We start from the raw sequence: 27755 nt of genomic DNA on the forward strand, positions 1-27755 counted from the left end.
TCACACTTAATGGAATCTGTATGCACAGCTCTCCAGAGAGAGAAATCCCTGTATTAACCTCCATAATTACATCTCATATGTAATTACATCTCATTTGAACACACTGCCCAAAAGTTTGGATAAATTGTGCAAGAACTAGTTGTGCCATGAGGTTGAAAATAGACTCACCTGAGGAAAACATGATCTATTCATCTGTTCCTGTAAGGCATGCTTTAGCTGGTTTACATCCTTTTCCAATTTCAGATATTCATTCCATGCATTTTCCATTTCCTGTTGGCAAAGAGAAAACACTCAGCTTTACTTCTGATAAACAATAAAACCCTATGATTTGAAGAGTTTAATGCAAACATAAAACATTAACAAATGTATCTAAATGTAGGCTACAATTCTATGCCCGCTTACTTGGGTGTAATTCCCACTGAAATCATTGGAAGTAATTGCTTACTTCTCAGTAAAGGTAAACAGGCTGTGGCAAGCACAGTGGGGTGAGGAGGACAAATATCCCTGGACAGCCAGCCCTGGCTACCCAAAGGCCCCCCCGCCTCCCTAGGCATCCACCCAGTCAGCAAATGAACCATTCACCAGCTGGGATGGCAATGGGCAGTGCTTCTGGGTTTTGACCAGCCAGTGGAAGTCACTGATTGGGAGAGTGTTGGGGATGCCCCCCCACAACATTAGACCCAGAGCCACCAACCCAGAATTATAAGGAACCCAGGCCTGTGTCTGATTCCATTTTATAAGAGTTCAATTAAATGCCTGAACTCGAGGTGAACTGACACCCAGATTTCAGGACTGCCTCATGTACTGCTCTGTGAAAGAGGAGGCAATCCAGCATTGTATTGTGAAATGGGCACTCACAGAAACACAAGGGCTAGGCCTGAGCTAATCAATATGCTAAAATGTAACTCACTATCAGATAATGTCTGTGGAAGAGGCCAGGGGCTGATCTCCCTTTTCCTGTTGCAAGAAGTCTATGTTAATCTTTGTCAGTGATTGCTCTGCTATGCCCAAAGGGGATTACTCAGTTGCTGTCTATAGAAATTCCACCCTAGGAGAACACCTGTAGATTTAGTCCTTTTACTAACACCTTCTGGGACCAGGCCCAAATCTGGGGACAAGAGAAGATGCCCATTTGCAGCTCAGAGAGGCAGATTTGCCTTGGGCAGTGTCCCCTCCTCAAGATAGCAGCTATGAGATTAAGATCTCCCTGGACTGCCTGAATAATTAAAAAGACATTATCCAGAAGGTAACAGCAAGTTGTCACCTTTTGGGGACCCAGGAGAGATGATGGGAGATCAAAGGAAGATACAACTATAAAGAATGAGGCTTACTGGACAGAGAGCTGGCAGTCTTTTGCCTACAAGCAGTCTTTGGCCTACAAGCAATCTGGTGCCTACAAGCAAGATCTGCTCATGAGCAATCCAAGGGTTTGCTGCCCAAGCCGCGGGGCTAGAGGCAGGAACTCTTTCCATGGGAGAAGGGACTGTCTGTTTGTGACTTCTGCTGCACATTGAGAAGTCAAGACTTCCCCAGCCATGGTACCTTCACTCTCTGCCTCACTCTGAGCAAACTGTCTGCTTGACCAGCCTGCTTGACCACCAGAAGCCAGACCACAGCTCCCAAGTTGCTGTTCCCAGCTCCCCACCGCTCTCAAGCCTCTGATCCTGGTAATATGCTGCCTTCACAAGCCTTGGATCCCTCTTCCCTCCCTCCTACTAATCACTGCTACCCCCTTCCTAAGCCCATTCCTCCTTCTTCTTTCTCTGCTTCTCTCTAAATGTTTTATTTAGGATTTGTTAGATTGTTAGATAGATGTAATTACTGATTGCACACACACGTTAGTTAGGCACATTACACTACACCTTGAATCGGAAACATGTTTTTAATGTGGATTATTTTATCCTGATGAGCAACTTTTTATAATAAAGCCCATTGAACTTTCTGAGTGTGTCCCTCTCTATCTCTGTTTGCGTGACCAGATCCTACATGGTCGCCATCTCCAAGAACCAATTCAGTTTGTGTATGATGTGACTTTGCCTCTTTCCGTCTGAGCATGTACAGAGTGCGAAACCAGGTGCAGTTCACAACAAGAGGGGCAAGCAACTGGCAGTGCAGCTGTACTCTGATACTGGCCACCCCCCCCTGCATCAAGGTGCTGATTAAGGTGTAAGGGGCATGGCCAGGTTGTGCCCCACATTATGCTACCCCAGCAGGTAGGCAGTGGGGAATGGAAAGTTGGTGGTGATCCCCCTACCAATTGTAGGAGAAGGGCCACCATCAACCTTCCTATACCCCTGCCATAAGAAAGAAAGAAAGACCACACAACACCAACAAAAATTATTGTCTTCCTGTTCAGACACATAGTTAAAACACATACCTGTGTTTAAATAGCTGAATCTGGGGTCAGGTTAATTAGTTTTTTTAAGGATGGAACTCATCACTGTTATGCTGCAGATCATATGGGCCAGTATAAGGAGATAATATTTTATAGAAGGATAATGATAGAATGATAAGATAACTTGTTTTTATCATATTTTTGGCTTTACCATTTTGATTTGCATGACAAAAAATAAGTAAAAATATAAACATGGATGCAATCCAGTGAATTACTGTCCTCTTATAGCCATAATCCATTTAAATGGGCCTGATATTTTTTGGAAGAGAATGGCCTAAAAACAGTGATACACTTGCTGGTAACCTCCAGACTTGTCTATTGCAATGCACTCTATACAAAGCGCATTGGTGGGGTTGCCTTTGTACAGAGTCTGGAAACTGCAAGTGGCACAAAATGCGGCAGCTAGGTTGGTCTCGGAGGCAACCCCAAGAGACCATTTTACTCCTGTTTTAAAAGCACTACAATGGCTGAGCATACATTTCTGGGCAAAATATAAAGTGCTGGTGATTACCTATAAAGCTCTAAATGGCCTAAGGCCCAGGGTATTTAAGAGAGCACCTTCTCCTTCAGGACCCCCACCACTTATTAAGATTTTTGGGAGAGGTCTGCCTGCGGCTGCCCCCAGCTCATCTAGTGGCGACTCAGGTCCAGGCCTTTCCTACAGCTGCCCCGAGGTTTTGGAACGAACTCACTATTATTGTAAGAGCTTCCTCAAGCTTTAAAATAGCGCTCAAGACACATTTATTTAACTGAGCCTTTGATTAGCTGTTAAGTTGGTTTTTATTGTTGTTCTGCTGTTTTAAATTGTTTTAAAATTTTATAACTGTTTTTAATTTGTTTTAATTCTGGTTTTATCGTTTGTTTTGTAAATCACCATGAGATGTTAGTATAAATATGTAATAAAATAAGCAAACAACAACATGACACTCAAGTGATTTGAGTCCCAAATCATTTGCCTCAGAATTAACTCCTTATTTACTTGTTTCATAGTGCTTTAGTAATAATGTTAAACACTTACTGTAGACACTTTAGATATTTCAGCCCGAATATGTATAAGATCCTCTTGCAAAAGTTTCTGCTGATATGAAATTTTTTCGGTGTGTTGTGGTTGGTCTTTGTATTGTTCCATCTGCCTATGTAACACTTCCAGGACAGATTCCAACTGATCCTAAAGAAGAACACCACGTTAAGTTAAAATTTAAAAATATTTTTCTTCTAATTCCTAGTTAAGACAAATATGACTATTCCATGTATTCTTTGTCCAAGGATAATTTTTTTAGAAAAGGTTTGTAGGGGAAAAAAGATCTGTTGTCTAGTTTATTTATTTTTAAAATCTATATTCCTACTCTAACATAAGGTGGTTCAACACAACACACATACATTTCAGGAACCACAAAATTTGCAGAGTTAATTCTGCATTCCCAAGAGGCTTTGAGCTTGTGTCTCTCAAACAACCACCCCCCTAGCAGAATAAGCAAAACAATATATGGTTTAGCATAAGGGCCTGTTGCTAAAAGGTGGGGGGGGGGAGGTCAACAAATCCACTGACACCTCAAAGTGTTTGGTTACTCCTAAAATAGTTCTTGGAATCCCAGTTAATAATTAATGATGAGACACCCCTCCCCACCACATGGTTGGGAATGGGTCTGATTAAACCAGCATAATTTGGAGGATATCTGCTGAATTCAAAAGTGATCTGGCTTTAAATATGACCCATTACAAACTGGAAATGTGTTGGTACAGACAAGTATATCCTGCTTCCCTTCTGGTATTCCTTCCCCTTGTTCTAATCATGCGGCGGGAGGAGCAGTTCAGATGAAACTTCCACTCACTCAATCAGGGAAAGGGCCCAGGAGTGGCGGGGTGGGGGTGGTTGCAGGATATATTTGTGAATGTCCTAATTGTCCAGTAGGAGCTGATTTGAACATAGTGTCTGAACCTGTCCAAGGACACTAAATCCTTTCACATCCCAGTGACATAATTGGAATATGACAGGCTTAGAGGCCTAAATATTTCCCCTTGTTGTTTCCCACCCATCCCTCTTTTCCAAATTTGTAGAGGTGAGGATGTTATATAATGAACTTTGGTATCAACCATAGGAGCTCAAGTTCTGGATGTTGCTGCTGGACAAGGGAGCAGCATATATATTTGCCAAATGATTGCATTTTAGTCAACAAGCAGTAGCTTATTTTCATTCCCAACCCTGTTACCAGAACAGGGTGTAGCAACAGGGGTGTTGTTGGAGTGGGCCCTGGAACAAAAGTGAAGATTTGCCCTACCATTTTCCCCTCCCTCACATCCATGTCTTTGCTGCAGAAGAAGCATAACTACACAGTGAAAAACAAAACAAGTTATTTGTCAAATGTTATGAAAATAATATCACACTCCCGACACACAGAGACACTCCCCCATCTCTCACACACTCACACACCCACACCCATATATACCTACTATGTCCTGGAGAGGGCTTGTCTTTTTTGAAGACAAGTCTTCCAATCAGGGGCCAATAGGGTGCCAGTGAGTTGGGGAGGTGGGACGGGGAAAGTGAGCTGTTGTGAGCTGAATGGGAGACTAGAATTGTGAGCACTGTAAGATATTCCCCTCAGGGGATGGAGCCGCTCTAGGAAGAGCAGAAGGTGCCAAGTTCCCTCCTTGGCGTCTCCAAGATAGGGCTGAGAGAGATTCCTGCCTGCAACCTTGGAGAAGCCGCTGCCAGTCTGTGAAGACAATACTGAGCTACATAGACCAGTGGTCTGACTCAGTAGTCAGAATCATAGGCAGATTCCTATGTTCCTAGGTCCAGCTACTGGCCCTCCCCTCCCTCAGTGGCCCAGGGTCATTTGTCACTTACTCAATTATAGCTACACCCCTGTCCTACAATGATCACAACAGTTGAGTGTACCATCCCAAATAAGCAATTGCTATTTTTATATAATACAATTATTTTCATAATTATCCTCTCTAATAAAACGCTTGGTGTCCGTCCGTGGACGGGCACCAAGCGTGTGTTCGTGCCTCCCTGCCCTGTTCTGCGCCTGCGCGAAGCGCAGGCGCAGAACAGGGCAAGGGAGACACGCTCGCTGGTACCCGGCGGACATCTTGGGCGGCCAGAAGCGGCTGCTCAGAAGAAGCCGGGAAGAGGCGGCGAGGGAAACGGCGGGGCCAGAAGCGGCCGCCGCGAAGATAGGAAAGAGGCGGAGGGGAAAGAGGCGGCGGGGGAAGCCGGCCGAGGTGGTGGCGGAGCCGCCGCCGAGGCCTGGCGTCGCCGCTAAAGCCGGCCAGGGGGAAAACTTTGGGGCCCGACTTCCCCACACTAGAGCCCGACATCCCCGCACCCCCCCCCATGAACAAGGGCCAACATGGCCCAGGAAAATGCCACCGCGGCGGCCGCCGCCAACCGCCCTCCCAGTAGCCCGATCCCGCCTTCCCCGCTCCCCCACACATGAACAAGGGCCAACATGGCCCAGGAAAATGCCTCTGCGGCCGCCGCCGCCAACCGCCCACCCAGCTGCCCGAGACCTCCTTACCCAAAGAAGAACCAACCCCGACGACCGAGGAAAAAGGAGCTCACAAAAAGAGCTCCTCTCTCGGCAAAGACACTGCCCAGACTGCCGCTGGGCGTCCTTTACGCCCAATGCAACAGTCCGGGAAGAGGCTTGCCCGAGAAATGAGCTCTGCTTGCGAGCTCCTTTCTCCGTCGCGTTCAAAACAGTGAGTAAAGTTGCCAGGTTGGGGGGGGGGGGAGCGCAAGACTCTTCTGGGCAGGGGAGAGGGGGAAGGGGGGAGGGCGTGGGGGAGGGGGCAGGGCAAGAGGGAGGGTTGGAGGGGGGAGGGCAAGAGGGAATGGGGCAGGGAGGAGGGCAAGAACGAGTGGGGCAGGGGGGAAGAGGGAGGGCCAAGAGGGAGTGGGTCAGGGTGGAGGGGCAAGAGGGAGTGGGGCATGGGGAGGGGAGAGGGCAAGAGGGAGTGGGGCAAGAGGGAGTGGGTCAGGGGGGAGGGGGAGGGCAAGAGGGAGTGGGGCAGGAGGAGGGGAAAGGGCAAGAGGGAGTTAGGCAGGGGGAGGGGGAAGGGAAGGGCAAGAGGGAGTAGGGTGGCAGGAGGGACTGGGGCAGGAGGCTGACAGGAAGGGGAGGGTGTGAGCGGGGTGGGAGGGGGAGGAAGAGAGGCCAGAGTGTGGGGCAGGAGGGAGGGTGGGACAGGAGAGACAAACAAACACACACACACACACACACAAAGAAAAAAAAGATGAAGAACACATAAAGGGGGGTAAAAAGGCTAGCGCCCGTTGTTATAACGGGCTTAAAAATACTAGTGAAGTCTATAAAAAACTTAAAGACTGTAGTCATATTCACTTTGTTTTCCTTAAGAGCTCTAATCTTGTCTTCGAGGTCTTGTAGAATCCTGTCTTGTTCACAGAAGACACTTAGTTTCACCTACAAACATGAACAAACACATGGTTAGATTAATATACAGGATTGGTTTGAGCTTGGATCAGAAGGGCAATTGCATCCTTCGTGAAATGATGTTTTACACTTACATCAATATCACTTTCTCCAATCTTGATGGGTTTTGTATTTCGCTCTTTCATTGAATCACGTCCTGTCACCTAAAAAAAGAATGAATATTTTAGAATAATATTTAGTAGTCTTAAGAGAACAGCAGCAAAGAAAAGCTCAGTTCTATTTGGGAAAACCTTTATTAATTTCCTTTAGATTTTTAGATGGATTTAATGCTATAATCACTACAATGCCTTACATAAAAATTGATATCTTTTAAAACATGATTACTAGGGATGTGCACGGAACTGGGTGGGGGTGGTTTGAAGGCGGGGAGCGCTGCTTTAAGAATGGAGGAGGGTGTACTTACCCCTCCCTCCCTTCTTCCCCTGCCTGCGCTCCCGTTTTCTAAAGTCCCTCAGGGCGGCAATGTACCTCCCTGCTGCCCCATTGCCCTTGTTTACCGGAACTATCTGGAAGTAGCTGATGTGCCTGCGCCCAGCGTGCCTGATATGCATGCAACCACACAGGCACATCGGCTACTTCCGGATAGTTCAGGTAAACAGGGGCAAGGGGCAGCAAGGAGGTACGCTGCCGCCCCAAGGGGCTTTAGAAAACTGAAGCGCTGATGGGGGAAGAGCGGTGGGAGGGGAAAGTGCATCCTCCTCTGCCCTTAAAGCAGCACCATCTGCTTTTGAACCGGCAGAACCAGCCACCATTCGAACCGGTTCCGTGCACATCCCTAATGATAACTACTTCTAGACAAATTACTTCTAGAGTATTATTTCAACAATGTAAACTCTAAACTAGTAGTGCAATTCAGCATGCACTGCTGCTCAACCTCCATGCATTCAATGGATCTTGTTCAGGAGGCCTAAACAAACTCTTCTGACATGAACATAAGATACAGCAGATCATTCTGGATTACTTCCTTCCAACAAAGGGTTTGTTTGAGCTTATTAAAAGAACGTATTTCTAAATATGCCTTCATATTTACAAAGATCACCAGTGGCTACATGGAATTTGATATATTGGCCCTGATCAGGGCTAGCTCCAGGTTTCAAGAGGCCGTTGGCAAAGTGCCCTCTATAAGCCTCCTCCTAGGTAGGCCCCAAGAGAGTCATTCTGTCACCACCAGACAAAGATTATGGACACTGAGGTGGTCTCAAGGATCAGCAGTGGGCCTTTCCAAGGGCCCTGGACAGCTGCCCAACTATGCGGAACCCTGGCACCAGCCAAAAACATGTGCAGGAGTCCTTTTTATTTGGGCAGGGATCTAGAAGGTCCTTTGTATGAATGGAAAGCACTTCCACACATACACGCCACCCAATTTCTGTTGACTCCTCATTCCTGCTACACTACATTACACATCACACAGTTGATAGTCTCGACTTCCAGCAGTGTTTCTGGAGAAAGTGCAAGTGGCTGCAGCTGGAGAGAGGAGAGGAAAAAGCCCTGTTAAGTAAGCAGACCCAGTTCTCTATTTTCTGAACAAGTGGTGACCCTAGGTTGCATCAGCAGGTCTTAATTTCCCCAATGTTAAAAAGCATTGTATGAGAGTATGGAAGAAATTCATTTCGAAAAAAAGAAATTTTGCAGGGCAAGATCACAAGCCAATATGTGGTGAAAGAGCTCAGTTGTATTCTAGTGTTACAGATTTTATCAGAAGCTGTGCTCAATTAAAAAATAATAATGAAGTTCAGCTTTCTGGAGCATGTGCTTTTGTTATAAGCATAGATGGGGAAAGTGGGATGGGCCACGAGCAAATCCAGAAAAGACAAGCTACCAGAAGTCAGAAAGTCATGTCACCTGGGATGGCGAAGGACAGCAATCATGACCTTTGACTTGCCTTTGCTGTGAGCTCTCTTCCTCCAAAATACTTAACCCAGTATCCAAGCTAGGGGTAGGGGGCTCTTGCTGAGACATGACCAGGTGTCAGCATCTCATAAGGGACATTTCCTATTGAAACCATAATTTAAGCAAGTTGTCATTAGTTCTCATCCCAATTTTAGTGTATGGGTGCATGTCAATGTCTTCTCTTCATCTTCTCTGCGTGCACAATGTTGACAATTATATAATTCCTGTAACAAAGGCTTCAACATTAAAGTTATTGTCTTAGAACACAAGTTGAAGTCATATGATGCAGCAAACTTGCTGAATCTTAAAAAGAGACTGAGTCTATACAGTGCCTAGATGGGGGCCTGCCTAGGTCCCTATGTATGCTTTCATTACTAAACAACGGTGGGATATACAATGTGACAACTATAATATGGGGGAAAGCAGTTCACAGTACTATCCTAAATAGAGAAAATATCAGAGCATGTGGAAGAATTTTCTTTGGTACTGTTTATATAAAAACATACTTCTCCTTCCTAACCACCTTTGCAGGACAAAGATGTTTTTAATTTTAAATAGCTAAAACTTATTAACTGGAATATGGAGATCTCCGGGTAATCATGATCACTCTTTAAATACTCAATAGAAGGGGCTTTGTGTGTGTGGATGTATCATGCAGACCCACTGTTCACCTCATGCGATACCTCCATTAGCACCACACCCTTGACCACATATGGACAGCCTATCTTTTTCCTTGCAGACTTAGGATTTCTCAAAAGATAAGCATTGGCCCCGGAAAGGAGCAGGAATGTGGTGACAACAAGAAAGTATGCTATCCATCTCTCTCATACATTTGATAAGCCTAGGTCAGGGCCTTAGGGGAGCAGAGAACAGACTGAAAGTCCTCCCATCATACGTTTTCTCAGTGTTAATACTTGATTGACTTGCAGGACTGACTGGAGAGCAATCTCATCCTTTACATTGCAAAGTTGGAGACATCTTTTATTTGCAAGCCAGATGAGAGCCCCATTCACAAATTTCCTCTCCATACAAATACTGAATACAAGGAGGGGGAAGCAGGATCTTCCCTCTCCACATAACCACTGTGCAAAGTTGCAGTTATTTTGTCTATCAGACAATTTTCAGAGAAGATCCTCCCCTTCATATTAATCTGAAACGGATGCATACATGCGTTCAGCTGTATGTGCATAGTCTGTCCACACAATCTCAAACTATGATCAGGTTGAGTTCCTGACTGCAAGGGGAGCTGTGAAATCAAGGCTCTCTTTGCATGGAGGCTTCTCTTTTAGATGTGTACTGGGCACACAGCCCCATTGAGGTGGGGCTGGTGGGAAAGCTCGCATTTTTCTCTCTACATGGTTGCTATACATGTGAGGACACACGTAAGTGAATAAAGCCTATGATATGCTGATTGGAGGTTCTCAGAGCCATCTGACAATGCTGCACATATACTTCTGATCAACAAACCACCACCAGAACATTGGCAACCACTGTGCAAAGTTGCAGTTATTTTGTCTATCAGACAACTTTCAGAGAAGATGAATCTTGGGTAAAGTTAAGTTATTTAACATTGTTATTAACATAGTTAACATGTTTGGCTTATAATAAAGCTGGTACCTCAGTGGCAAAGGTTTCCCAGTTACCAAACACATGTTCTTAGGCACAGCATTATCTCTATAGTTGTAAGGTATATCCTTCATGCATGTTACATACGAAACATAAGAGAGATGTAGCACTAAATTAGAGAATATTCATCTCTTTTACAACCTGAATACCTTTTCCTTTTCTTCACATATGGAACTGAGGACAAACATATTGCCATTCCTCAGCTGAAATCTGATAGTGCCTCTGGGGACAACATAAAACTACCTCAGGACCAGATATAACCACGGGCTGCTACTTTGCCATCTGTATTCCACACAAAGGTTTTAAAAAATGTTATTCAACTCTTGAAGTAGCAGGTAAGATTGAGTGTGCAGTAGCTAGGAGAATGAGCAGTGAGTTAGAAGTCATTGTTTCAAAATTCACCTCAGCCACAAATTCACTAGTGCGGATGTGCGAATTGATTCGTATTCAAATAGCTTCAACTCACATCTGATTGTTTGAGTTTTTGAGAATTAAATAACCGCGATTAGGATTGGATCAATCCCAATTGATTCAACCAGTCCTGTAAGGTGCAAGGAGGAGGAGTGGCTCCTTTCAGCCTTAAAAAAGAAAAAAGAAGTAGAAAAGAAGAGGCGCCCAGAAATTAATTTCACAGTGCAGAGCCCGCAGCAGGAGTGTGGGGGTGGGAGAGATGTCAACCCAACCCTCAATCCCCCTGTGGCCCGCTGGCTGCTGCTTTTACAAACAAGAGGCATGGAGGTGCCTTTGAACTGCTCCTGGGAGTGGTCACAGGTTGGTTGCTAAACACTGGGCTAACACTTTAAATGCCTCTGCACACATGCAGAGAGGCCATCTAAAGGGATAGCCTGATGTTTTTGTGCAAAAACACTAGTGTTCTAGCTAAAAGAACACCAGTCAGAGGCCATTTCAAGGATTAGCTTGGTGTGAGCAGCCAACCCAGTGAGAGGGATGGAAGGTTGGATTGCTGCTTCCTCGCCCCTGCCAGCACTGGGGTGGTTCAGAGGTGCCTCTATGCCTTTTGTTTGTAAAAGCAGCAAGCTGTAGGGACATGGTGGATCAAGTTGCCACCTCACCTCTCCCCTGCCTACTGCAGGCTCTGCACAGTAAAGTTAATTTCCCAGCAGCCCAGCACCTGCTTTTTTTTTTTTTTAAGGCTGAAAGGAGGCTCTCTTCCCCGCTCCCCCCATACACTACAAATTGAACTGATTCAGATTCGATTCAAATTGAATCCAATCCGAATTGAATCAGCCTATTTAGGGCCAATTTGATTAGTGTTCGAATTGAAACATTACGTTTTGATTTGTACTTGAATCATAAGATTTTTGATTTGTGCGCATTCCTATTCACTAGATAGACTAAAAGACAAACTACATGTGACATTAAATGCATCATTAGCCCTAATGGGCTTAGGTTTTCCTTAATTATAGGAGCCATGGGGACCCCACCATCCGAACTGGGACTGGGACATGGGGGGAGGGGGCTTTAATAATGGGAGCTTTCAACCTGGGGCAAATATCAGCCATAGGGAGCCCAATATGAAGAAAGACAATAGTATTTTGTGTTCATGTCCCCCTCCTACTCCGCTCAGATTTTGGACTGAGCTCCCTGGCATCCTGCTATTAACAAAAGCACTAAGCCTGTCAAGGCTGATACATTTAATGTCACATACAGTTTGGCCCTAAGGCAGACTATCTCTCAGTCTCATCCCCCCCACCCCAGCCATTTGAAATAATTGATATAATAAATTCCACCTAATATATATTATTTTGCAAAGACTACTGAGATAGTATATGTGAAGCACTTTGAATATTCAGAAAGACTATTGATAATGTATATAAAGCACTCTGAACATCCAGAAAGCGCTATATAAATGCTAAGGTTACTACTAGAATTATTATTATTAGTTCCATTTACCATTCATGAATATTTGTTCCCAGCTCCATCTTCAAGTTCCCATCATTGTAAACTGATAAAATTGAAGCCAGATCATAAAATACAAGAGGGCTTAATTGCCTTTTGCCAATATCCAGGCTTAGTTTTATTCACTGCAGTAAAGTACTCTCTCTTATCTAAACTGTTACTTAGAATATTTTGTGAATTCAAAACTTTCTAAGGTAAATAAGAAACTGAGAATATAAATAACTGGTATAACAACTATGCAAGCAACAGAGCCTTTCCTACAGAGGGAAAGGTGTACAATGAACAGAGGAAAAAGTACAAATATATACAAATGTAGTAATTAATGTAAAATTAACTCATTGTCAAAGCAGCAAAATTAAAACATAATATATAATTAGCATGCTTTTGTATTTTCATACATACAGAAATGAGATCACCACCACTCGTATTGAACACATGAGAAAATGAAACCAAGCAGTACTAGGCCAGCCATAAATATTGCACACAGCCTCCAAAAATACACATTTTGCAGAAAGCTGTAGTGTAAATATATATATGTGTGTGTACCATGAGACACCTGTGGAAGCTTAGCTATTTAAACATTGATTGCCATTTGGAAAGCAATGGAATGGTTACATTTCAGTTACAGGCACTCTTACATTTATACTGGACAGTAACCCTTGTGCTGAGCTCTTTAGCACTTTGTAAACCATGTTGATCAGAGGTCCATTATTTTTTATCTGTTTCAAACAAAAGTTTAATGAATATCTTGTTATAGAGGAAAAGTTGTCACCTGAAGTTATTGAACAACAAAATGGTCAGGAAAATATAATACTGTATACTCATACAGAATAGTGTTAATAGCATGACTTTGCTGCAACTTTGCCCTACAGCTTCATACCACACAAACACAGTCCAACACCCATTTCTTGGAACCTTGGGAGGTGGGGGAAGGAGGACATACACGTTTCTTTCATTCTCATGTGCTGTTCTTCTGTGTGCAGATAATCAGCATGGAAGTCATAAGTGGTGGTATTTTATAACTGCTAACTTTTGAAAGCTGAGTGAACTGCTCTTTCAGCAATCACTGAATACAAACTGGGACAAGAAAAAAATAAATACAAAGAAAGAAAGAGCGTGTAGAACTACTTTAAAGTCTCCCAGACTGGTTATGCAAATTTGATTGCTTTGCATGCCTAAATATGAAAAAAGCCTTTAATATGATGCTTTGTTCAGATTGCTAGGGTTATAATTAAATAAAATCAGAGGATATGTGTTGCTTGCATGTGGATTGCAGTTTCTACAATGGACATATACTGCTACAATGGACAAATAGCCTTGAAGAAATATGTTGCTGAGGGTAGAAGGACCTCACTGTCATATTTTGGGGAGGCACAGAGGGCTGCAGAAGGAAGGGGGGATTTGCAAAAAATCACCCCTCCCTCCCATTGCACACGCAAAATGTTATTCTGCATGCACAAAGTTAGTCTGAATATTAGCCACTGTATATTGGAACCACCATTAGGGTACAGGAAGACTGAACCCCTTGGTATGTATGTAATTATCTATTCTTTAATTTAAGAAGTAATAGCAAGGGGCAGATAGGTGTACAATTCCACACACCCCCATTTATCTCTTAGAGCACATACATAACTTTGAATTTGTCTGTTTTCTTCTGTGTGTACCATCAACCAAGATGCTGTTTTGTTTTTGCCACCTATTAGTTGTTTCAGATTGAATCAGATGCTGCATTATGACTATTCTCTCATTTTTAACTATGGAGAAGGAATTGGGCCATGGAATTGACACAGCCCTTCCTCAGCCCCTCCCTATTAAATTACAACTGGTTCCTGCCATCCTTAACCATAGTTTGTCATTAGGAATGTATGGATGCTATTGTGAACTAGCCAGCTTAAAAAAAAAGTTTGTGGTATTCTGGTGGCAACAGAATGTGGTAAGCTTAGTTTTTCTAGCATTGAACCTTTGAGGGCATCCCCAATGCCCAAACAGAATGGCCTAAGAATCTTTTGTTTAGTTGGCCCTGAAAATCGCACAATTTAATCCAACAGGAACTCCTTGGTATTGTAGGAAGACCAGACTCTGAAACACCCCCCAATAGCAAGTTGAGGCAAGTTCTCTCTGTCTTTCCACATCAGAAGTCATTCAGATAGGTACACATTTCCCTGCATTCAGAGAGTTTCAGAGTTGGAAGGTCTCTTGGAGGTCTTCTAGATCAACCCCCTGCTCAGTGCAGGAAACTGCTACAACATCCCTGAGAGATGGCTGTCCAACTTCTTTTTGAAAACCTCCAGCGAAGGAGAGCCCACTACTGCATGAGGTAGACTGTTATTATTATTATTACTGCAGTTTTAAAATGAGATATAACAAGGAGTAAGAAACACACCCTTCAATCAATGTATTGGCAGCTAAGAATACTCAGTTTTAGCTCTTATCTATCTATCTATCTATCTATCTATCTATCTATCTATCTATCTATGTGTGTTTGTATGTTATATGGTCTACACACACACACACACACACACACACACACACACACACACACACACACACAGTGATATAGAATATTCTTAGAAAGCACTGAAAATGTGTACATTAAATTACAATGGGTGGGATGCAAATAACTGCAAGTAGAGTTCAGTTGGTACAGCAGAGCTTTCTTGCCTCTTCTTTTTTATGTCAGCTCCTTGGATAACTGCAGTTGAGGGGACCTTCCAAAATGGTGTGAAAAGCTATAGAGGGAGGAAGAATCTGGTGGAAATTGGAGACTTCCTTTGAACAGTGGAAGTGCCTTCTATTAGTGCTAGGGGATGTTTCAACACAAATAAACAGGCTGGGTTTTGTTTTCAGGTTTATAGTTTAAAGCTGTAGTATTGCATATCAAGAAGTTATTCTAGTTACACACACACACCTCAAAATTTCAAATTAAGTATAAGGCATTAAGGATAAGGCAGCAGTACAATACTGAGGCTCTTCACATGATTAGTGTGAAGAGCCTCTAGGGGGTTTGCGGGGAGAGCAAGCTAAGCCCGCTCTCCCCGCAGACAGTCTGCTTTGGGCGGCTGCAGTGGCCGCCCACACAACTGCCGACTCTGTCATGGAGTAGGGATGGGTCCGGACCGGTCCAGAGGCCATTGTAAAGGCCTCCAGACCGTCCGGACCAGTTCGAACCTGGCTGATCCGGTCCGGGTGGAGGGGGTTCCTTTAAGGGCGAGGAGGGTTTACTTACCCCTCCCGCCGCTTTGCCCCCTCCAGCTCTCATAATTACTGTAGAAATTGGGGCGGCAGGATACCTCCCTGCCGCCCCTTCTTGCTGCTCAATGTAAAAGGCTCCGACAAGCCTTCTGCGCACGCCGCGCGCGAGCTTCACGTCTCCCGGAGGCCCGGTCTACCCGGCCTCGGCCCCTGCCGGCGGGTAGACCAGGCCTCCGGCGGCCTGGTCTACCCGCCAGCAGGGACCGAGGCCGGGTAGACCGGGCCTCCGGGAGACGTGACGCTTGCGCGCGGCGTGCGCAGAAGGCTTGTCGGAGCCTTTTACATTGAGCAGCAAGAAGGGGCGGCAGGGAGGTATCCTGCCGCCCCAATTTCTACAGTAATTAGGAGAGCTGGAGGGGACAAAGCGGCGGGAGGGGTAAGTAAACCCTCCCCGCCCTTAAAGGAACCCCCTCCACAGTGCCGGACCACAGCTGTGCGCTTCCGTGCACACCCCTATCATGGAGCTGGCCGGGGCTGGGGAGTTCAGGGGCTGTGCGGCCCCCAGAAACTCCAGCATGCCCTGCGCGAGCGTGTAGAGCATGCTGGAGAGACCCCCAAGCCAGGAGGCTGCTTTTCAGCCTCCCGGCCGGGGTTCTACTCATAAGTAGCTGTGGAGCCGCGCTGCGGCAACACACGATCGGGAACCCTGGGTTAGAGGAGCTCTCACTCCGTTAACCCAGGCTTCGGGGAGGGCTACTTAAATGGGTGATCCGCTTAAGAACCACCGGGCTCACAGCCAAGCCCGGTGGTTCTCACAATGGGATGAAATCGGGCTAGCGGAGGCTAACCCGATTTCGTCCCATTGTGTGAATAGCCTCACTATGTAGCAAGGAAACATATATTTACAGATACAATGGAAAACTACTGGAATGATATTTTCTATGTGCTTTACCTTTAGATCCAGATATTCTAGGTCTTTCTTCAGCTGGATGTAGGTGTCATCAGCCTGTAAATGGAAATATAAAAAAAGAATAAAACAACAACATTACTGTATTACGTAACTAATTGGCAAGGGCTTCTGGAAACTTCTGCGAAAGCACATAAAATGATAAACTTGCCAACTAGGAAGAACAGAATGCATCACCACACTGACGTTTATGACTGAATGAGATGTTTATGACTGAATGGAAGTACATCTCTCTGCCCTCCAAATATAAAAGACAGCTGATTATTTTCCTAATAGATTAGACTAATATGCTATAAAAAACCACCTGTACAAGTTATCTTAAACAACAAAGGCATTTTTAGGAGGAATATATGAAGCCATGCTTTATTTAACTCACCATATTAAAAGCACCAGCATTAGAAGCCTCCGAGTCCTCAAAAGGTCTGATTTCTGAACTGTACAATATTATTTTTGATCAAATAACTAATCCCCTAATCAGCCTTAAATTAAGCTGTGCGAGTGATTTTCAACAGGGAATTAATAAGATTGGAATATTATATGGAAATGGAAGCTAGTTATTTAATCTTCAAATCAAATTAAGGAGTTTCCTCGAAGTGTATCATGAATGGTACCTGACTCCAACAATTAGTTATTTGATCAAATTAGGAAAGGTTGCTCCCCCCGCCCTCTGTTGGAATGGTTGTGGGGCAAGAGGAACTTATTTTTATTTATGGTGGAACTGTCCCTCCCTTTCATCTTTTTGGTCTGAGGTCTTTAAAGAAGTGAGCAAAATTAAGAATCAGAGTACAAGCTTGCACCCACAATTAGTGCTATTAAATATATTTTCTGGGGATAATTCTCTATTGTTATCTAAAAGATTTGATTGTATTCATGTTAATTGCTGCAAAGATGTCCATAGCTAAACACTGGGAAAATATGACTTTGACTCTTGACACCTAGTATCAAAACTTGTGGTTTACTGCCATTGTGGAAAGGTTGACAAATCATCTATGATTGGGTCAGGCTAAACCCAATGTTTTCTTTGCTATATGGTTTGACTTCATCTCATTCACAGATCAGGAGAACTATGGATGTTGTGGCTACCTCGGTGTTTGGAAGGACTGCTAAGCAGGCATGTTGTTTGGCTTTGCAGAAAAAGTGCCTCCTTTTCTTTTCTTTTAATTTAATGTTTCAAACTATTTCTTACAGAAGGGGTTTTATTTACTGTGCTTCAATTCCAATGCCATAACTAACTAGCAATTGTTAAATATATTTCATTTTAAATAAAATGTTAAAAACCCTATAATTGCATGACCTGAAATAATGCTGTTGTTTGTACTCCTTACCATATTAAAACTATGTTAACAGAGAAGTATTCCTTTTTATAATTTCTGTTTTTGCAATGCATCTATCATTTTCAGGCAAATCTTATTCATAATTTAAAATATGACTTCATTAGAGTAGATCATTCATTACACTAATTCTCACAGAACTGGAGAACAACTCTAAGTGTCATCTGATCACATTCACTGAATTTGACAACCTGTTTCTCAGAACAGGTTAGTAGCAGCTATTGAGCTATATAACCCTGATCTTATAATTGCATGACCTGAATTAATGCTGTTCTTTGTACTCCTTACTGATTTGCAGAAGTGTGCACAACTGGTATTTGTTTTGTCTTTCTATATGGTATTCATAGCAAGGTATTGTTCCAAAAATGATTTCCTACTTTAATCACTTATCTAAAACATTGTGTGAGATCACTAAGGATTTTTGATCCATTATCATTATCACATTCCAGACAGAAGGCTTGAGATAGCTACATTTTCAGATATGACTATTTCCTACTACATCAGACATTTTATTCTAAACTACATTGCTGTAAGTAGTGATTTACTGAAAGAAGTGTTATTGTTACAATTCCCACTTGGTTATTTTTCCGTGATGCAAAAGAACAACTAGACTATGAGAAGCTAATGTACACATGAGAAAGTGACACAATGCTGGCAACATTGTATCTCAGTTTAAAGAAGAAAAACAACAAGAAGCAGTGGAGAATGTGGTGAAGCAAGCCATTTCCATCATGAAAGACTGGAAAGGTTAACTTTTTTCAGCCAGGATTAATAAAACTGCAAACTATTTCATTTGCTTTTTGAACAGATTTTCCTTTTAAAGGCAACATTCACAAAGATGACATCAAAACAAAATATCAAAAAAGCAGTTATTCATATGCAACAGCAGTTGTAGCTTTAAAAATGCTTATAACCTCTAGCACATGCCAGAGCAAAGTAAAATCATGAATGGTCCGGGGACTGAAACATATTGAAGAATGGGCAAGAAAGCACAGACTCAAGCATGGCACTAGTGAAGCACTTGCAGAGTCACAGAACGTCATATACAGCACAGATGAGCCAATCAGCAGCTGACCTGATAGGTGGAATTAGTTGGCAAGTGCTGTAGTAATTGGGCGATTGTGTAATTTCGTATACTAGCCAACTTAGCCTGATGTCTCCTTAATCGAATGAGAAGCAATGTTAGCTCTTCAGGCTGTAGGTATTTGGACACATTGTAAAGAGGAAATTAGCAGTTTTCAGGGAGAGTCACTGTAGCTATATTCTTCACCTAAGGTGCCCAGAAAATGTTTATTTGACATGATTAATCAAATATCTCATATTTTTGCCACTGGCTCGAATAGTCAAATGTCAGAACAAATGAAAACAAAACAGGGCCAACTCTTCTTCTGACTTTAGTAAACAGTTCAGTTGATAAGGACTTCAATGGCCATCAAATGTAAGACATACTTAAAGCCTGGAAGTCAAGTTACTTGATTCTGTTAACACAACATAAAAAAACCACAATAAAGACAGTTTTGGATCCTTAGAAGTTCTTTGAGGATCAGCTGGTGCATCAAAAGGGAAGGAAACTAAAAATGTGTATACTTACCGATTTCCCATGCAAACTTGGAGCACTTACAGTATGGGTCATATATCCCATTGCAGGCATGGAGCGCCTATCTATGTGTGTGGAATTCTGTACAAATGGAAAAGTAGCATTAAAGAGTAATTTCAAGCGGAAATGCATATATTTCTCTTCTTAAACTCTTAACACTTATAATTCCCAACCATTGCACCAAGCAGGATTGAAATTTAATTTCCTATTGACACCTCGTATTTTTTTCTAAACAATGAGGCATAGTAATTTGTTAATCTAACCACTAGTGATACTTTACAATTACACAAAGTATTTACACGACCAAGCAGGACATACTTCATATAAATCTAATTTTATATTTTTACTAATTTCAAAAAATGTTACATGGTATGTTGCTTATTTAATGGTAACAACCAATCCAAAATGCTTGTTCTTAATAGTCCATATTTCTTTACATGTGTGTGTCTATTTGCTAAAGAAAACCAAGGGCCCAGAATTGACAGACTAGAAGCTGTTAGTTACTGGGCAGAAAAACAAGTTGCTTACCTGTAACTATTGATCTGGAAGTGATCTGTTGTATTCATTAGAAAAATGGGTTCCGCGCCTGCACAGGAACCTCTCGGCCCGATTATGTAGCTCCTTGCGCTCACCCAACCGCCTGCTTGTGCTATGCTTCTGTTTATATGTGGCGGTTGGGCGTCTATTAGTCAGTTTCGTGCAAACCACCAGCTAGTGACAGTCAGTTGACTATCTTTGTTTTACTGACTGTCTGTGTTCTTCAGATTTTCTTTAAGTAGCAGGCTGCTAATGCTGTGGAGGCAGCTAATGCTGTGGGGTCGGTTTGGGAGGGTCTAATGAATACAATGGATCACTTCCAGATCAATAGTTACAGGTAAGCAACCTATTTATCTTGATCGTGATCCGTTGGATCGTTAGAAGAATGGGTGATTAGCCAGCTTTCTTTACGGCGGTGGGAGCAGCTGCTGTCCTGCTATGGCAACACCTTCTTTAAAACTGTTCTCCCAAACACTGCCTGCCTAGCCATGCACAAGTCTATGGTGTAGTGTTTGATAAACGGCTGCTGAGAGGACCACGTGGCTGCTGTGCAGATGTCCTCCATCTTTATTCCCGACAAATGGGCAGCTGAAGTTGAGTAAGCTCTAGTTGAATGTGTGTGGATAGTCTTTGGCAGAAACACTCCTTGCCACTTGTAGGCCAGTAGGATTAGCTGCACCAGCCAATGTGCAATGTGCTGTCTTGATATGGGGAGACCTTTATTCTTCCACTTATATGCAATGAATAGCCTTTTGGTCTTTCTTATTGATCTTGTCCTTTGCAGATAATACAAGAGTGCTCTGTGCACATCCAGAAAATGTAGTGCCCTATCCAATGGCATTTTGGGATCTTGAAAAAAGTAGGTAAGATGATTTCCTTATTGATGTGAAAATCTGTGATAACCTTTGGCCTGAAACTAGGGTCTAGCCTCTTGACTACCTTATGAGAGTAGAACTGAGTGTACGGTTTATCCACGCGTAAGGCTGTTAATTCACTCACACATTTTGCCGTGGTGATTGCCACTAAGAAAACCACCTTGAATGTTAGGATATGCATTGGCTGTGTGTAGTGGTTCGAATGGCTTTTCAGAAAAAAGAAAAAAAAAGCCATTTTTTTGGCTGACAGTACCAACGACTGATAGTACCAACGTGGCTGACAGTACCAACGACAAACTCCACAGTTCTATTGGTCATTTTATTGGCAGATATAGATTATTCAAGCCCTTCAAGAACCACTTGGAATCTGGATGTGAAAATATGGTTGAGCCGTCCCAGCTGGAGTGCCTGGCAGAGATGGCTGCTAAATGTACCTTTAGAGAAATGACTTTTAAGTAACGCAGCAACTGCCTGATAGTGGCACGGAGAGGGTGGAAATTGTGTTCCCTAGCATAGGCCCTGAAGCATTTCCATTTGCTAAGATAGTTACACCTTGTTGAGCGGCGTCTAGTGTTGAGCAATATGCATTTTAGAACCCTATTCTCCAGGCTGTCATCTGCAGTGTTTCCACATTTGGATGGAGGACTTGTCCTTCCTCCCCCTGGAGTAAGTCGGGCACTAATGGAAATCTGTGGTAATTGCCCTGTGCAAGCTGTAGCAGTGGTGCAAACCAGGGTTGTCATGGCCACCAAGGTGTCAACAGGATGCAGGTTGCCCGGTCTCTCAGTATCTGAGCTAATACCCGGCCGATTATGGTTGTGGCAGGTGAAGGTAGAGGAGACCCGTGCTCCACTTGTGCTGGAACGCATCGCCCAGTGATCCTTTGCCCATGCCAGCATGAGAGCAGAATTTGGTTGCCGCCCACTCGTCCTGAACTAGGAAGGGTAGGATTGCCTGCAGCGTTGTCATTCTGAATTTCAGAGTCCTGATAAACTGGTTGAGGCCTTGAAGATCCATGATAGCCCAGATTCCTCCATCCCGCTTTGGTATTTGGAAATAGCGGGAACAGACCCCGTCAGCCTGCCTGTCCACTGCACTGGTACAATTGCCTGTTTTCCAGTAGCACTTGCACCTCTTCCAGGAACACTGGAGTCGCCTTGATGAACTTCAGGCCTGAAAATGGAGGTGTTGCATTGAATTCTATGGCATACCCTGTTTCTAGGATCCTGAGCACCCAGCGATCTGATGTTATGTTGTGCCACACTTGAGCATGGCTTGCCAGTTTGATGGAATTGCTGACAACTACAAGACCAATGTTTGGGATCTTAGGAATTGTATTTTTGTGCAGTGGACGGGCCAATCAATCAAAAACCCTGCTTCACAGAGTTCTTGGTAGCTCAGGTGTTTTGAGTCTTGTTCCTTTGGTTGTATGCCTTATTTTTCTGGTAAGATCTGTATGAACGTTTGAATTATTTCTTATCTTGGTATTTGTAGGTTCGTGGCATGTGAAAGAGCGGTTTTGCAAGCTGCCTGGGTACGCAGAAGATGTTGCCATGAAAGTCTTTACTGTATACTTTGACTTCTTGAGGGACTCCATTGTGGAATCCTTGCTGTCATTAAAGAGACCTTTTCCATCAAAAGGTAAGTTTTCCACTCGGTCGCGCATATCTTGTTGGAGTGTAGTAGACCTGAGCCAGGCATACCTTTGCATTGTGACAGCCGTTACCATGGCTCTTGATTCCGTTTCTGCTAGGTGATTAAATGCAGTAAGCTGTTGTCTGGTAATGAAGGTTGTTTCCTTATATATCTCAGTAAATTTGGCCTCTAGCTCCTGTGGAGTCATAGAGGATGAGTCTTGGAAAAGGATATCCCAGAGTAAATGGTTGTACCAGGCCATACAGGCCACGTAGTTTGTAATCCTGATGGCAAGGCTGGATATAGAGTAGACCCTGCGTCCGAGCACATCCACTTTTCTTCCTTCTTTATCCACAGGTGTGGTGTGCCGCTGACCTCCTCTTGCTGTGCTGGTGCTGTGCCAAGGAATTCAGCAGGATGGTGTATCAGGTATGTATTGTCTGTCTCCTGTATTCTATACAGGTTCTCAAGTCTCTTAGGTGTAGGAGCACATGTTGTTTCCCAGGAAGTCTTTGCTGGGAAGGAGGAGACAGTTTAAGGTGTCTTCTCACTGTAATTGTGGATGTCGGCATTGGTACCGAATGCGGGTCCACTGGTAGTACCTTGCTACACTCCGAGCCATTAGCAGAGGTGCTCTGCATCTGCGTCTCGACTGCTGAAACGGCTGACAGGGTAGTTTCTGCTGCCCTTGTCAGGATGCCACGGGAAGGGCTCCCTAGCCTACAGGGGCTTTCAGTTCCCCATGTTGACGGGCTTCCCTGAGCGGCGATGACGTGCGATGTCGCTTAGCTGGCACAGGCTGCTCCTGCTCCCGCGTATGTTTATGTTTTCGGTCTTTGTGCTTATGTGACTTAGGGGGAATCATTTTGGGCTTTTAAAAGTGTTCCTCAGACAACCCGGTTTTAGACTGCCTTAGCTCAGCAGATCCGTGGTCAGTCAGCTACGATGTCGACATCAAGCCTACTGTCAACGTCAATGGGCATGGAGTGGGCGGGCGCAGTGCCTCATTATGCAAGGCAGCTCTGAGACATAAAGCTGTTTTTTGAGTTTGTCTCGAGAACACATGACGGATTTCACAAGTGTTGGTATTATGACGTTCCCCCAAGCATAAGAGGCAGGTGTCATGATGGTCCGTAGTTAGGAGCTTTGCCCGGCATTTTATACAGTGCTTAAAAGTTGGTTTTACCTCCATTACGGGGGCTGCTAAGCGGGTTTTCTGGCTTCGTTTATACGGTTGCCTCACGCTCAGTCAAAGGCAGTCTAAATCAAACGTTACTTAATTTCTTCAATATTCTCAGTAAAGCAGCAATGTACAGAGATATTTTGTTCCCTTCTCAGAAAGATATTTTGTTCCCTTCTCAGAAAGATATGTTGTTTCTAAAGATCCGAGGAACCTAGCCGAGGTCTAAGCGCTCTGGAGCTCAAATTTAAACTGACTAATAGATGCCCAACCACTGCATATAAACAGAAGCACAGCATGAGCAGGCGGTTGGGCGAGCGTGAGGAGCTATGTAATCGGGCTGAAAGGTTCCTGTGCAGGGGCAGAACCCAGTCTTCTAATGATCCAACAGATCACGATCAGTTTATTTATTATTATTCTATTGTTTACACAGTCAGAAAGGTGTTATTGACTGGTTTGTTTTATCCAGACATCGAGTCCTTCCCAAGGACCTAGGATGGCTGAATTTTATTGTCAGTTGTTATAGATATCATCGTAGAATATAAGCTGTTCTCAGTAAAGCTGCTTTTTGTAATTGGCTGATGGGGATTTCTGTGGCCCCTATGCTGTTGAGGTGCTCTTCAAGGTCTTTTGGAACTGCACCCAGGGCACCAGTTACCACTGGGATTATTTTGGTCTTTTTCTGCCACAGCCTTTCCATTTCAATTTGTAGATCTTTGTATTTGGTGATTTTTTCTGTTTCTTTTTCTTCCATTCTGCTATCCCCTGGTATTGCTATGCCGATTATTTTGACTTGTTTTTCTTTCTTCTCGACTACAGTTATATCAGGTGTATTGTGTGGCAGATGTTTGTCTGTTTGTAGTTGGAAGTCCCATAATATTTTTACATCTTCATTTTCTCCCACTTTTTCAATTGTATTGTCCCACCAATTTTTGGCTACAGGTAGCTTGTATTTTTTGCAGATGTTCCAGTGTATCATCCCTGCTACCTTGTCATGCCTTTGTTTGTAGTAGTCATGTGCACCGGACCGCGGAGCTGCGGTTTGGTGCTGGGGTGGGGGGTTCCATTAAGGGCGGGGGGGCTTTACTTACCCCTCCCGCCCTTTCCCGCGTTGGCGCCATAAATATTGTAAGAAATCTGGGCGGCAGGATCCCTCGCCGCCCGCTTCTATTACCGATTATGGCTCTGATCCTCTGAATTTTAAACATCGGGGGGCGGCAGGGTGCTTCCCTGCCGCCACCTCGAAGCCCCCTGCTGCCGCTAAAGCCCCTTTAAATCTTGCCCGGACCTGAGATTCCGGCGGAGAAACGGCGCTCGGGCGGGCGGCAGCGAGACGTCCGTCTGCCCGCCCGCTCCCTGCCTTGCCGAGTGCAAGGTGCAGGGAGCCTTCTGCGCACGCGCGAAGAAGGAACTAGGAAGGAACTAGGCGAGGGATCCTGCCACCCGGATTTCTTACAATATTTACGGCGCCAACGCGGGAAAGGGCGGGAGGGGTAAGTAAAGCCCCCCCCCGCCCTTAATGGAACCCCCCACCCTAACCGTCCCGAACCAAAACCACCCCTTCTCCAGACTGGTTCGGAGGCCAGTAGAATGGCCTCCGAACCGATCCGTGCACACCCCTAGTTTGTAGTCAGTCTGTGCAATCTTTTTACAACAGCTGATTAGGTGGTCCACTGTTTCATCCGCTTCTTTACAAAGGCGGCACTTGCTGTTTGTTGTGGATTTTTCGACTTTTGCTCTTATTGCATTTGTTCTTAGTGCCTGTTCTTGTGCAGCCAGTATTAAACCCTCTGTTTCTTTCTTCAAGTTGCCATTCTTAAGCCATTGCCAGGTCTTGGTGATGTCTGATTTTCCACTTATATTGTGCAAATATTGACCATGCAGTGGCTTACTTTTCCATTTATCTGCTCGGTTCTTGACTTGTTCTTTCTTGTAGGCCTGCTTTCTTTCATTGGTGTTGAATAGTTTCGCGTTATTGACCATTTGAAGTGCATCTTCTTCACTGTCCTTGATATATTCTTCAAGGCCTCTTTTCTCCTCCTCTACGGTTTGATGGACTTCCTTTTCCACCTGAGCTGCGAGGGAGGTATAGCCTATCTACATCACTGCAGGGGTGCAGAGCATGATTGATGGTCATTCTTTTCCTGGTCTTACGATCCAGCGTCTCTAGCTCTGCCTGGGTCCAGTCTATTATTCCTGCAGTGTATCTGATAACAGGTATAGCCCAGGTGTTGATGGCTTGTATGGTGTTCCCGCCATTGAGTTTGGACTTGAGGATTTTTCTAACTCTCCTGATGTATTCACTTCCAACTTTTCTTTTAACTTCAGTGTGTGCAATGTTATCAGCCTGGAGAATGCCCAAGTATTTGTAATGTTCTTTCTCTTCCTGGTTCTTGATCTTGCTTCCATTGGGTAGTTCTATTCCTTCTGTTTTTCTTATTTTCCCTCTGTTCATTATTAATGCAGCACACTTGTCTAGTCCAAACTCCATTGCTATATCGCTACTGAATATACGGACAGTGTTTAGCAGTGATTCGATTTCTGACTGGGACTTGCCATACAACTTCAGATTGTCCATGTACAGCAGATGGTTGATTTTACTGGATGTTTTAGATGTTTGGTATCCGAGGCCTGTTTTGTTTAGTATTTGTGAAAGTGGGGTCATGGCGATTACAAACAACAGAGGGGATAGCGAGTCCCCTTGGAAAATGCCTCTTCTAATGCTAACCTGTCCAAGTGTCTCATCATTGATTGTTAACTGTGTACTCCACATGCTCATTGCTTTTTAAATAAATATCTGAATGTTTTTGCTGACACCAGTTGTTTCTAAACATTTTAGTATCCATGTGTGAGGCAATGAATCGAAGGCTTTCTTGTAGTCAATCCATGCAACGCTTAGATTGGTTTTTCTTCTCTTGCAATTTTCTAAAATCATTTTGTCAATCAGCAGCTGGTCTTTTGTGCCTCTGGTGTTTGGGCAATTTCCTTTCTGTTCAACTGGAAGCTGTTTGTTAGTTAATAAGTGTTGCATCACTTCATCTGCTATTATTCCAGTTAATAATTTGAACATGGTTTGAAGGCAGGTTATCGGTCTATAAATACTTGGAACTGCACCTTTTGCTGGGTCTTTCATGATGAAATGAGTTTTCCCAGTTGTTAGCCATTGTTCAATATCACCTCCTTGCAAAATGTGATTGAACTGTTTTGATAGTTGTTTATGAAGGCTTGTTAGGTGTTTAAGCCAAAAGCCATGCAGTTCATCGTCGCCTGGAGCAGTCCAATTTTTAATTTTCTTTGCTCTTTCACGTATTAATTCTGGTGTTATTATTAGATCTTGCATTTGTTGGTTACATTTTTTGACCTCTTTCATCCAGCCTGCTTTTTTATTATAATCTATTGGATTGTCCCATAATTTCCCCCAGAATTGCATTGTTTCTTCTTTATTTGGCATTTCTAGGTTTCTTGCAGTTTCTCCTTCTATGCTTTGGTAGAAATGTCTCTGATTCGACTGGAATTGGAGATTCTGCCTGTGTTGTGTAATTCTGGCTTCATACCTGCTAATCTTCTTTGACACTGCTGTTATTTGCTGCTTTATTATTTCCAGGACTTCTCTAATTTTCCTTGAATCTAGGTGGTATTTTTGGATCCGATACTGTTGGGTGTTTTCATTCTTCAGCTTCTTGTCTTTCATATCTTTCAATTTACTAGCATCTGATCTCAGCCTGGAGATTTTATTTTCTAATCTAATCTTCCATTTAGGTGATGTACTGCTTTCTTTTTTTACAGGTCCACTGATCTTCTATCCGAGCTCTTGTGTTGTTATTGTTGCTGCACTGTACATTAGTTGGTTTGTTTCTTGCAAATCATTGGTTGTTATTTCTGCAAGTGCAGCATTGACATCTTTTAATGCCTGAGCAAGTTGTTTTTTGGCAACTGTTTTTAGAGCTGGAAGTTGAACCCTGGTGGTTGTTTGGTTCATGAGCTCAGTTATTTTTTGCTTTAGTTCTTGTTGCTTTTCTGTTAAACGGCATTTAGGTTTTTGAGGTGAAGGCAAAGGGGTGGTTGCCTGGTTTTGATTTTGAAACAATTCAGTAACAGTGGCATCCTCGATTTCCAACATCTCCTCCACCTGCGCCTGAGCAACTTC

At 43.7% G+C, this 27755-nt stretch overlaps 1 protein-coding gene across 15 annotated transcripts in view; it reads right to left on the bottom strand.

Moving 5' to 3' along the window:
- Positions 1-27755, bottom strand: part of PLEKHA7 (pleckstrin homology domain containing A7) — a 279805-nt gene that overhangs the window by 60025 nt on the left and 192025 nt on the right. For all 15 annotated transcript variants that reach the window (XM_053309494.1, XM_053309520.1, XM_053309478.1 and 12 more), the window contains 6 exons: positions 19376-19462; positions 16439-16492; positions 6933-7001; positions 6748-6828; positions 3414-3563; positions 169-270 (listed from right to left, as the gene is read on the bottom strand). In XM_053309494.1, the coding sequence (XP_053165469.1) occupies positions 169-270; positions 3414-3563; positions 6748-6828; positions 6933-7001; positions 16439-16492; positions 19376-19462 (543 nt within the window). The remainder of the gene's footprint in view (positions 1-168; positions 271-3413; positions 3564-6747; positions 6829-6932; positions 7002-16438; positions 16493-19375; positions 19463-27755) is intronic.

Source organism: Hemicordylus capensis, chromosome 1 (genome assembly GCF_027244095.1).
Source record: "Hemicordylus capensis ecotype Gifberg chromosome 1, rHemCap1.1.pri, whole genome shotgun sequence".
Lineage (NCBI taxonomy): Eukaryota > Metazoa > Chordata > Lepidosauria > Squamata > Cordylidae > Hemicordylus > Hemicordylus capensis.